This window comes from Thunnus maccoyii, chromosome 7 (assembly GCF_910596095.1).
Source record: "Thunnus maccoyii chromosome 7, fThuMac1.1, whole genome shotgun sequence".
Lineage (NCBI taxonomy): Eukaryota > Metazoa > Chordata > Actinopteri > Scombriformes > Scombridae > Thunnus > Thunnus maccoyii.
Genome location: NC_056539.1, coordinates 12,162,501 through 12,175,445, shown reverse-complemented (window position 1 = coordinate 12,175,445; position 12,945 = coordinate 12,162,501). Strand labels below are relative to the sequence as shown.

At 38.4% G+C, this 12,945-nt stretch overlaps 1 protein-coding gene across 5 annotated transcripts in view; it reads left to right on the top strand.

The window, feature by feature from the left end:
* The first annotated feature begins 10,401 nt into the window (after nt 1-10,401).
* Nucleotides 10,402-12,945, top strand: part of celf5a (cugbp, Elav-like family member 5a) — a 192,057-nt gene continuing 189,513 nt past the window's right edge. For all 5 annotated transcript variants that reach the window (XM_042415895.1, XM_042415896.1, XM_042415893.1 and 2 more), the window contains exon 1: nt 10,402-12,048. In XM_042415895.1, coding sequence (XP_042271829.1) covers nt 11,691-12,048 — 358 coding nt within the window. In that variant the 5' untranslated portion in view covers nt 10,402-11,690. The remainder of the gene's footprint in view (nt 12,049-12,945) is intronic.

The following is a 12,945-nucleotide window of genomic DNA, read 5'->3' as shown; positions in this document are numbered from 1 at the left end:
TATTTGTGGTGGACCTGTTTGATACTGTTCCATGTCAGCATGGGCCATCATTTTACACATGTATTCATTTTTTCCCTGGAAAAAAACAAAACAAAAACAATAATAAATGTATTGTAACAAACACCGCAGTTGTGATTTTATCAGAGGTAGAATTCTGCTAGACTTGGCCAGTCTACACTCTAGTGTGAAGAAATCATGTGTATTTGGGGGTTTCCTATTGGATGAAATCACAGGATTGTCACCCATAATTTTGTTTTGCCTCTTCACCGCCACCTGCTGTCAATAGAAAAGTGCAATAATTATAAAGTGAAAATGGCTCCTATTAAACAATATAGACACTTACCACCAAGAGAGAAAGAGCCAAGATAGCCTGATATTGCTGTTTGACCTACTTCAGATTACACCAAATGCATAAAAAAAAGTCTGTCTGAAGGCATTTATTTGTTTCTGACTCTGGAGAAGTGGGAAAAACAGAAAAATTCCCCAAACTTACGATATATCTGAACTATCTCTTCAAATCACACACATTTTGGCTATTCTATGTGATCTCCTTTTGATAACTAATGTAATATTTTTTCACTTCCATTCACTGAGCCTCCCCTGAAACTGTTTGGAGCCCCCTTGGGGAGGCCTGCCTCCCATTTTGAAAACCTCTGGACCTCTGTCTTGGCAACACCATTATTTTGACAGTGCGACTCTTAGCTTCCCAATTTTAACTTCAGATTACACTGCCTTTTTACTTTTCATTATCTGTAATCCAATCTCCATTCTAATCTCTCCCAAGTATGAAAAAAGGTAGCTAGAATGAATTCATGCTATTCAATTTCTTTCCATTTCATTCTTATTCACCATCGAGGCATACAACATGTCAACATGATCGTTATTTGTTGTGGAGCAATTCTATTTAGATATGAATTGTCAGTGTCTGACCAGACCATAGTCACTGTTGGGGACATTACATTGACTTACATTCATTTCCTGGATACTTACCCTGACCCTAACCATCACCACTACTTGCCTAACCATAACCGTAACCATTGACACAAAAATCAGCCTTTTTCCAGTTGGGACACGACTTTTGTCCCCAATTGGACAAGCCGTCCCCAGTCAACTGGTCCTAAATCAGAAATTTGTCCCCAAAAGTAGCCTATGACAGACCACACACACACACATACACAGTGTGTGTGCATAGTGTGAACTAAAAAGTTACATACAATTTAACTGGCTGGCGTTTATTCTGCTGTTTGTTAACCAGTCTGGACCCTGAGAGGGAGGCAGCCTGACTCGATCTGTTCAGCTTGGGGAAGTTTGGAAGGTCCAGAGGGAGACAAAGACTGCTAAGGGAGTCAATTTGCATTCTGTGTGCAATTGTAGACATACAGTCAAGACAGGAAGACAGACATGCTCTCTCTCTCTCTCTCTCTCTCTCTCTCTCTCACACACACACACACACACACACACACACACACACACACACACACACACACACACACACACACACACGTTTCCATTTTGATGAAATACTCTACTCAGATTAGAAAATACTTTTATCAGCTATGATTCTATTTAAAATCAACAAATTGATCTTTATGCAGAGACAGATTCAATCAATCAATTAAACTTTATTTATAGAGCACATTTCAAACAAATCAAATGTATTAAAAGTGGATTAAGAGACTGACGCACACTGAAACAATTAAAAAGGCAAAAAAACAGTTAATTGAATAAGACCACAACAAAAAAATGTGTAGTTAAGATAATAAAAGATACATAATACAAGATAATACAAGCAATAAAAATAGCAATAAATACAACTGTGAAATAGCCTACAAGTTAATAGATTATAGCAAAACAGTAAAATGTTAATAGAATAAACTAGGATAAAATAAATCATAATGATCAACAGGAGAGTGTTGATAAAACAAAATAGTATAAAAATAAATAATAATAATGATGATAATAAATAAAATAAGTATAAATAATAAAAACATAAAATTATGAAACACTACATAAAAGCCAAACTAAACAGATGGATTTTAGTTCACGTTTAAAAATATCAATATTTTCAGCTCCTCTCAGATCCTCTGGAGGCTGTTCCAGCAGCTTGGAGCATAATGGCTGAAAGCAGCATCACCAAATGTTTTTGTTCTGCTTTGTGGAACAGCTGAAAGAAAAGAACCGGAGGCTCTGAGGGGCCCTCCTGGTTCATAAAGCAAAAACATTTCTGAGAGGTAGTCTGGTGCAAGACCATGTAGAGTCTTATAAACTAATATAAGATTTTTTAAAATCAATACAAAAACTAACAGGTAACCAGTGTAATGACTTTAAAATAGGCGTAATGTGTGCTCTCCGTCTGGTCTTAGTCAGCATTCATGCAGCAGAATTTTGAATTAATTGCTGATTCTTCGGTAGACCAGAAAGGAGAGTGTTACAATAGTCTAGCCTGCTAGTTATAAAAGCGTGTATCATTCTCTCTGTGTTGCACAGAAAGAGAAATGGCCTCACTTTAGAGATGTTCTTCAGTTCAGATCAGTTATTGTAGAGATGATAAAAGTTCATGCAATTTAAGTCACTATGTTAGAAAAATATCCAGTTATTCACCACACTGTGCTATATACTTGCAACTTTGTATTTTTAATATCTGACAGTTAATTGTTAGGCAACATTTGACAACACATTTATTACCTCCATAACCCTTGAAATGCATCAAGTCACAGATTTATATCTGTTCAGTGCTGTTAAAATATTTATCATTCATCAAATATCTTAAAGCATATCTTACCTGAATCTTGACAGAAATTCCCTTTACGTCAGAGTCCTCTCCACCTCATCTCTGCTGTTTGTGAACACCTTCCTCATGATATTGTAATGCCTCAGTTGCAGCTTTGCAGAGCTCTGCTGGAAACAGGTGACCATTCTTATAGCTCATCGCTTTAGACCTCAACATTTCCTTCAAACAAGCCACATTATCGTCCGTATCCAAGTTTTCACACAAGCAGAAGAGCCTCCAGTGTTCACTGCTGCTGAGAGACTCAGCTATAAGATTAATAACCTGAAGTAGATGTTTGTCTGGAAGAGCTATTGATGCAGGATGATGGTGACTGATGATGTTTAACTGCAGTGATGATTAACAAATAAGAACTTTCATGTTGGATCGGTATGTCTAGAAACTGAATCAGATTAAATCCAAACACTGCACACTGCCAATGCAGCACCAGAAAATATTAATGCAGACTTTCCCCCCAATGTTTCAGACTTAAAATGATCTCCTTTTATTAGTTATACCTAAAATAAATTTTCCACTCTCTCTGTGTCATTGGATCAGGTTTTCTACAGATTGGCCTTAACTGGTGACGTACTTTGGTACTTTGGAACAGACTGTCTAGACACTATCCTGATGTATTGATATGCAGGTTAGGAAGGTCCATCATTCTTGACAGGTCTGGGAACAACAACGTATACAATAGCCAGGGTCACTAAAGGTCAGAGTTGTCACTTTTTAATGACTTGTGTTGCTTCTCTAACATTTTGTAGTGGTTTAGGCTAACCTATCTCTCAATTTCTCTTTTTATTGTTTTACTTACTATTAATAGTTACATTTTTACTTTAATTGTTACATCTTCATTTATTTTATTATCTGTTAATTTAATTTTGTGATGTCTGTAATGAACAGTGAGTGTTTTTGTATTGTCATTGTGTGGCCGTACAGTTTGTATACCATTTGAAAATCCAAAATAAAATACTAAAAAAAGGCAGTGTTCTTGATGAGAAATTATGTGAAAAGAAAATATAAACTCCAAGATCTGCAAATACAAACACAGTTTTCAAAAGTTTTTTCCTCTGAGTGCCATGATGTGTTTAATGTTTTTAAAGTCATTTTCCATACTGTGAAACGTTGAACTGTATTGAAAACTAAACTAAAATTATACAAAAAACATGTGTACTTTTGATGCATTTCATGATAGAAAAGGATCAGAGTAAGGGGTGTTTGTGTCAAGTCAAATCAATTTTATTTATAGAATGACAAATCACAACAGAAGTTATCTCAGGGCACTTTACATGTAGAGCAGATTTAGACTGTACTCTTTAATTTACAGAGACCCAGCATTCCCCCCAGCAAGCACTTGGTGACAGCAGCAAGGAAAAACTCCCCTTTAACAGGAAGAAACCTCGAGCAGAACTGGGCTCTGGGTGGGCGGCCATCTGCGTTGACTGGTTGGGTTGAGAGAGAAAGAGACACATATATATATATACACACACATACACACACAATGCTGCACGATGGACAGGTTCTGGTCAAAAGAAACAAAGCTCTAAAAGTATTTTTTCTTATATCAATTAAGGACAGATGAAGAAACGTCAGACAGCTCTTTGTCTATGTTCACTCTTTCAGGTGTCCATCCCGGTCATTGAATTGAAGAAATCAAAGGACATCAATGTGATAATGTGAAACTGGATGAATCTTGCCCTACATCTATGATATACATGCATGACATTCAGTCAGAATTAAGGAAAATGATGATAGTATGCACATTTTCTGGTTAGTGACATGTTATGTTTTTGTTCAGTGTTGTTGTTTATTGTTTCTTAATTATTTTCTATTTTTATTCATTTATTTATCTATTTTGCTGTTGCTTTCATTAACTGAAACGTGTTTTGCATGTCGAGGCAGTGCCACTGTCATTATATCATGCAGGAATTAAAGTAGTCTAAACAAGAATAACCTAAACCTTGTGTGGAAATAATGGACATAAATAGAAATAATGAAAGTTGCAAAACATGCTGTCAAATATTGACATATGTGTGGGAGGAGTGTTTGGGGCACCTTCCACTGATTTCTCTTTGAGGCCAAGATCCAGCAGCTGCTCAGTGGCCCTGAAACAGTCCCATCTTAATTTGCCCAAACTCAACAGAGCCACACACACACTTCACCATTGTTACTTATGTAAGCTATCAAATACCAACACTTTTATACGCTACTCTTCCTTCCTTCACATGTACATTGGTATTATAAAGTTTTATATCACTGCTTTTTTTATTAACACTCTATAAAAGTTGTGCAAAAGCTTCATCTGCATACACTGTGCCAACTTTAAATTTGGACAGTGAGATAACCAGCCAGCTAAGAAGGCCAAATATCGACAGCTATCTACTAAACCCTGTTTGTTTGGCTGGCAGTTTCTGTATGGGTATGACTTCTGTTGATATGGATTATCAACAGCAAATGAGATATTTAAGCTTAATCCTACTGACTGGGATACCCTCAGACCCCAGAGGTATCAGAGTCATGTCCAAATTTAAAGTATCACATGCTATCAGGGGGGGTAGGGGCACTCAGTCAGTCATTTTGAAGGAAACAGACACAGATGCAGCAGGGAAGCAGTGGGATAAAAGCTGCAATTTGTATTAAAGAGAACGGTAACTCTCCTAAAATAGTAATAATATGTGTTTTTTCCAGATGACATTAATTACATATCTAATAATGTTTTGAGAGGAAATAAGTAAACATTTTGCAATGATGGTTGTTTCTTACAGTAGTTTATTCTTGGGATCCCCAGGGACCCCAGCTGGAAGTCCTTGTATGTTAAATGTGTTGGTAGAATGAGGTTTAAGACACAGCTTTAGAGGAACAATAATTTATTAGAGGTTAGTCATTATTTAGTCTTGGACGTCCTTACATGACTGGTATAGATAGGAAAGAGAATCAGTGGAACGTAGCGTCCATCTGATGGTTAGAAACTATAAGTACAAATTCAACCTCAGATCAAGAATCACTTATATTTTCTTATATGATGATGTGCTATGATAGTGGTGAGCATGTAGACTACAATGCAGATAAATATGCCAGTCAATAGCTATTACCATGATTTAGATTTCAGTTAAAAATCAAGTTTTACATAGTTATTTTTCAGAAAATGTTTAGGAATGAAAGAAGATTTCGCTGTAAAAACCTGGGTCATTAAAATTGATCATTTTATACACGTACCAACCTGAACAAATCCTCTAACTCGTCTACATCTTCTGTTTCAGTATTGAAAGGATTTACTTGTGATTTACTGGCAACATTACAATAATAATTTGTTTTTTTGCTGCGACATTTCCAGCCATGTACATTTGCATGATAGGAAAGATAATACAAATGTGTGTTTTGTAAAGAAGACAAACTGAGCCCAGGATACAGGATTTTGAACACCATACAGTCTGTTGATATGATGATGTTTTTCTGGAGATAATTGCATTAATATCAAAGCAGCAGCAGTCCGGACTCTGACAATTTTGAAATTGAGGGAGTTGTGAAGGCTACTCTGATCTGCTTTGCAGGCAGATCATTTGTCTCTCGGACAATAATCACAGTTGGTGATGGGATTCTTTTAGAGGCAGTTTTTGGATGATAAAATTTATTGGATGATAAATTTTAACATGTCAAAATTGGCTCATTATTTCCAACAATTCCTGCCCATTTCTTATCCTGCACCTCAGGTAACGCACCGCAAGAGACCCGGTGAAAGAGATGATTGTCTGCTTCACATCCTGCATGGATCAAGAACAATCTGCTCAGTAGAAGAAAGCTACATCCTGGATTTGAGTCTGCGTAGAGCTATAATGAGCCTGAACTAAATCAGCAATTTGCCATGAACCAACCAGAATCAAATGATGTCTAAAGTAGGCATTAGTTTTTTGAGTGGTTTGAGTACATTTGAAGAAAGATTTTTAAATTCCTATGGTGCACTTAAAGATCTCACTAAAAGACATTTTGATATAGGTTACATTAAGCCCAAATGCAAGAGCCAGTTATCTGCCCTCTCTCCTAATGACAACATTCATAAACTGGAATTAAAAGTGTGAGATTGAGGTGTTTGATAGTTTATTTCATTATTTATTGATTATTCACATACCACTAACAATAATATAGAATTTATATAAACAGCTGCTGGTGCTGCTCCTTACTATTTTGACTTCAAGCTCCATTAGAACAAAATCCAGCTTTTGAGGTGGAATATCACTTAACGCTGGACAGTAACTTTTTCAGTTATTTAAGTGGAAGTTTCTTCATCATATTTAACAGAGCCTATCCCTTTCAGTCTGTGGCCCGACATTAGAAACAATATCCTGGAGTGTCTCTCTTTGGTGGCCTGGAGAGAAAGGTGCGGCACTGTCACTCCACAGTTCAGCCTGCTCTTATCACATCTCATCTGCCTGCTAAGTCAGTGGTCCATAAAACTGTCTCCAGTGTGATAGGCCATCATCACATCACACCCTAATTTTCTTGCACAACACCTTACAGTTGAACAGACATGCTTTGCAATGCATAACCAGAGCACAATGGTGAATTAGGCACCAGGGGACAACTCCAACTCTTACCGCTTATTAAACCACAACTACAGTTTCATAACTTCACCATGCCAGCCCAAGCAGAGAAGAACCTTTCCCTGAAGTGTTGCACAGCCTGTTTTGTCAAGTTCTTCATTCACTCACTGACTTCATCTCGTGGCATATGGCAAGTTAAATTGTGTGCATATATGCACTGTATGCTTTCTGTGCCTATGTGCATTGCTGTGTTTGCACAATATTCAAGTGAGTAACTGGATGTGGAGAATAATGTTGAATTTTGGTAATTAGGGAGTGTGTGTGTGTGTGTGTGTGTGTGTGAGCATGTCTGTCTGCCTGTCTTGACTGTATGTCTACAATTGCACACAGAATGCAAAATGACTCCCTTAGCAGTCTTTGTCTCCCTCTGGACCTTCCAGACTTCCCCAAGCTGAACAGATCGAGTCAGGCTGCCTCCCTCTCAGGGTCCAGACTGGTTAACAAGCAGCAGAATAAACGCCAGCCAGTTAAATTGTATGTAACTTTTTAGTTCGCACTAATAGTGTGACCTTTATTGATTTCTTGTCTCTGCCTTCAGCTTGGCAAAACACTAATGGCATTGGTCAATAAAAAACCATGAAGTGGAAGTTCTCAATACCCCTCCCCCTGTGTTGACCACATCCCTAAAAATAGCCTCTCAACCTCCCTCAGAGGCCGGTGAGCCAGTGCTACAGTATGACAGCTCAGTGCTCTTATTCGATATGAGCTGCCCCGCGTCCCTGTTTGTTTCCTCACTACAGATGTAAGCAGGCTAACATGCTGAGCCATCCACCAAAGACTTTGATCCTGTCCCCGCCAACTCCCATTCAGATGGCCAGCCACGTTCAGCGAGTACCCTGCCTCTTTAATCAATACATTTATAACACGATGAACAGAGCATAAAATAACACTGCGACTTGGTCGCGCAAATCGAAAACAGTTTGGAAACTATGTCTTGCAAGGTACTCTGGGACCTACTGCTTGAAAGAATTATATTCACATTTCAAAAGAACAAGTTTACAATAAAAAATGCCCTTTGTCTGTGAAGCTGCCACCCACTGTTTTATTGACCGGTAATGTCAATGTGTATCCCTGCCTGCTGATGTCTTTCCCTCTACACTTGCACTTATTGAACTTTGCAGAAAGAAATATTATGAGCAGAGTTCAATAGAGCTGAAATTACCCCCACTTCTCAGTCAGTGAAAACAACCATCCACCCTGGATAGTCCCTGTCTCTCTCCAAGCCTCTCAAGCTTTTGAACTTTGTTATCCAATCAGATCTGTTTCTACTGCATACTAAGACCTATTAAAAGTGAACCTTTCCCTGTTCCACAGGTATATTTCTCAATCCAGAGCAACAGAGCCGGCTGAAGGCGAGTCTCTCACATAGTGAGGCAGCCATTTGTAAATCGAGGTTCTGGGCAGGGTGTGGGACCCCTGTGATGCTGCTCGTCCTCAGTGAGAGAAGTAGCAGCAATATTGATTCACCTTGCAGCCTTGAGCCTGCTGTCACACAGACAGTGTCAGACAGTATATCACTTTATTTAATCCACTGTTAAATAAACTATAATTAGAAATCTGTCCAGCAGATGTGTTTTAGTAAGAGAGTGGGTTGTGGCTAAGTTGTACTACACTGTCTGTTGTGCATTGGTTTTGTCAGTGTTTTTCTCATTTCAGTAACAGTTAAATGAGAATTTTATGTTGATGATGGATTTGGATCAGAGTGCTGCTGACAGTGTCTGCAAAGAGACGGCAAATGATGCAAATAAAACCTCTCTTGGGGGATTAGTCTGCTTGCTATTTGAAAAGTACTTACAGTAAGTCTCCTAATTGTGGTTAATGTTTGCTGGTCCCTTGACTCAATCTAATGACTGACTGCCGATAGCATTTGCTTATAGAGAATGCCCTTGTAACTAGTAGCATTTACTGTATAACATGGCCACTTAGTATCTTTAACATTCTGGTAGCAGAGGCACACTCTGAGCATGTAGTTTACAATTCAAACTTTAAGGTTTTTTTTAATAATGCAGCAGTTTTTGAAGTTTATGATATAGTAGAGGATGGGTCCTACATATGTAAGTATGAATTTTGTCTCTTTGAGATCATTATACCATTGTGCTCTTTAAAAATTTGAATGCATATCAACCTGTCTGACAAAATGTTCTGTTGGTCCAATCATCTGGGCAACCTAGCTGCAAAATAACTCTTTGTTGAATTCCCAAGAAGGAGTGAAGAGCCTGTTGCCTTTTGATTATTGTCATTTTAACAGCTAAAGTAGAGATAAGAGATTCTGAGAGACTGTAGTCTGAAAAGTGTTGAATGAGCCTTTTGTCTGTTGTACAGATAAACAATATAAGTCTGAATGTACCAATAAAAGTTTCTCATTCTCAACTTGAATATTGTAACATAAATTATTTGAACTGTGATTTTCAGGAAATACAATGTTTAACCATTTAAAAGGACTTCCAACCTCCATTTATCTTTGATCATTGATTTTTTCACATACATATTGAAAGGAGTGAAAGAGTCAGTGAACACTGCAATCATCCCTCTTGTCCAGACCTTGTTCTGTGCAGTGGTGCATTATGAAGTTCAGAACCTAATATGAGGCTTCAGTGATCTGGGATGCAGTAAAATCTTTTGGTATGGACAGTGTTTCCTTGATGAGCTGCATGTAACACAAAGAGCAACTTAAAAGACAGTACCCAGCTAGTGAAATTTGGTTCCCAAAACGTTCTGAGAACCTTTATTTGGGGGGGCGTGGGGTTCTGAATGTTTCTGCCTACCATTCCTTGGATGTTAAAACTGCAAGTTTTAAAAGGCTCAGGGAACGTTACAAAAGTAACCCCCCAAAGACATTACTTCATGTGGTTATTAGAACGTTTTGGGCATGTTGCGCTGAACAAAAACAATTGCACAACATTCTTAGAACATTGTGGAAGGGCAACCAAATAGAAACCTGTTAAGAACCTGGTTCCAGGAATGTTATGGGAACGTTATGTGTTAGTTGGATAACTCTGAAAAATAACCAGTTGATTTGAGTGCTGTTGATTACATCCACCAATCATTTTATCAATACATGTGAATGTTTTATTAAGATGGACTTCAATAATCTGAATGTATCATTTAAGCCTTTTGATAGACGCACATTTGAGCAACAGTATAAATACCAGTAATAAAAACTTTTCACAGCAGCATTTTGACTTGTCATAGCAGGAAAAGCACAGGTGGAAGTGAAAACATCAACAATGGCTCAGTTCAATTCAAGTTTCCAAGGAAGTCATACTGGTGAACCATCATGCACTAAACTAATGTAGTGAATTACCAAAACTAAATGGGATTCAGTCATAATTTATGTTATTAATTGCACCTGTGCTTTTCCTGCTGCTGCTCAAAATGTCTGCTGCTGTGAAAAAGGTCAGTTTCTCTGTGTCAATAAGCCTCTGTGATTTGTGATCTGTGATCTCTGTGATCCATGTTGATCTTGACGTCCACATGACAATTTATATCATCATAGTTTGGGAACTGATGGATTGTTACTTGAAGACCTACTTAATGTTTTATGTTGAGAAGCAAAGAAAGTAACTAAAGACATTTACTCAAATACTGTACTTTAGTACAGGTGAGGTACTACTTTAATTCTGTGAGGCTTTCTAAGTTTTTCCACCGTGTTTTACTTTACATCAGCATTTAAACTTCTACATAAAGTAGTAAGACTCTGTTGTCACAATAACTGAAACAGTGTAGATCAACTTCTGTACACATTACTGCCAATACTTGATGTTTACTTGTATTCAGATAAATCTTTAAATGAAGAGTTTTTACTGCTTTTTCACAGCAGACATTTTGACATGTCACAATATGAAAAACATTTATTAACTTCATGATGGTTGTCACGGTTACTGGGACACTTGAATAGAAAGGAGTCATTGTTAAAATTATTAGTAACACTTGTGCTTTTCCCACTATGACAACTCAAAATGTCTGCTGTGAAAAAGGTCTTATGGAAGATTTTTTGACAGCGTTGCTTCTTTTACTCAAGTAAATGATTCTTCCTCGACTGTTGAGAAGGAAACTATTTTACAAACAGGTACAGATAATCCCTGCATGCTTTTTGTCCTAAATTGAAGTACTTGATAAATGGCACTGGGTGTCGCTCCAGAGTGTCTAATATCGCTCCTGTACGCTTATTTCACAACTATCACCCCCTTCTGCCTTGTGCTGTGTGTGTGCGTGTGTGTTGTGTGTCGGATAGAAAGTCAGCCTGGTTTCCAGCTGAGTGCTTGCTCTCTCACAGTGTGTGTGTGTGTTGTCATTATTATCCACTCTGCTCCCAGCTCAGAATGGCCAGATTCACGCAGACTGAAACAAGAAGGCAGCAGCATCCACAGCAGCCCCAACCCGCTCACTCCAGCCTGGTTTTCACCGGACCGGGGGCACCACCGAGCCAACAACCACTTCTACTTATCCCACATCAGCGCCAGTACCCTCAGATCACATTTCCGAAACCCATGAACGGGTCAGAACCCATTTCAATTCATCCGGAGAGCGGCAACATGAAAGACCAAGATGCCATTAAGCTGTTTATCGGGCAGATACCGCGGAACTTGGAAGAAAAAGACCTGAAACCCCTGTTTGAACAGTTTGGTAAAATCCACGAACTGACAGTTCTCAAGGACCGATACACCGGCATGCACAAAGGTAACGTGTCGCCCCTCAAATGGCTGCGAAGCCCCCATATAGCTTCATAATTGCTTATTATTAGCTGAACCTTTTCAACCGTGTTGAAATAGTAACGCAGAAAGTCTGGCTATGACTCACTTTTTACATTTTATCAGCTTAATCCACAAATCATTTCAGTCTACTGTTCCAAACACTTCATCACTATCATGAGCATCAATGCTTACATATTTTCATCTTACATTCATGGGCTTTGGCATTTTGTCCCAATTATGACTGTTTTGCTCATAAAGCAGCTTCTTATTCATTTTTAACAACCTAATAATTTCTACAGCCTTTGTATTTCCATCTTGATTTCTGATTACGCGGGAAATCAACATGTAATATTGTTAATATTCTGATTTTATTTATTATTATAAATGATAGGGTGGCAAACTGTGTTGGCTGCGTTGTTTATTTTATTTTATTTATTGGAATTGAACAGTATTTTCTTAAAACGCTCCTAAGTGGGGCAGAGGCGCTTGGAAAGGATGCATTTTTAAAGAGCCTCCTCTTGCCAGTCCCATCTTTTACGGAGGGGCGGCATCATTTATTCATCCACATGCTTTCTTTAACATCTTTCCATGTGCGAATGGAGCTTCCTGGGTGCAAAGCCGACACATGGAAATCAGTTCAATACCTCGATGGCTCAAAAGGGCGCATGAAGTGTCATAAGATGACGGACGTCTCCACGGAGAGTGGGCAGTGAAGCTGCTGCTGCTGCTGAAATGGAAGCTGAGGGAGGCAGAGGGTGTAAATCCACACCGCTCACTGTACACAGTGACAACTTCCACCTTCCATAATGAAGTTGGTTATCAAAGATATATGGCGGAGATCACTGCCTGGGTGGGAAATTAATTTCATAATACGTGGTCCCCC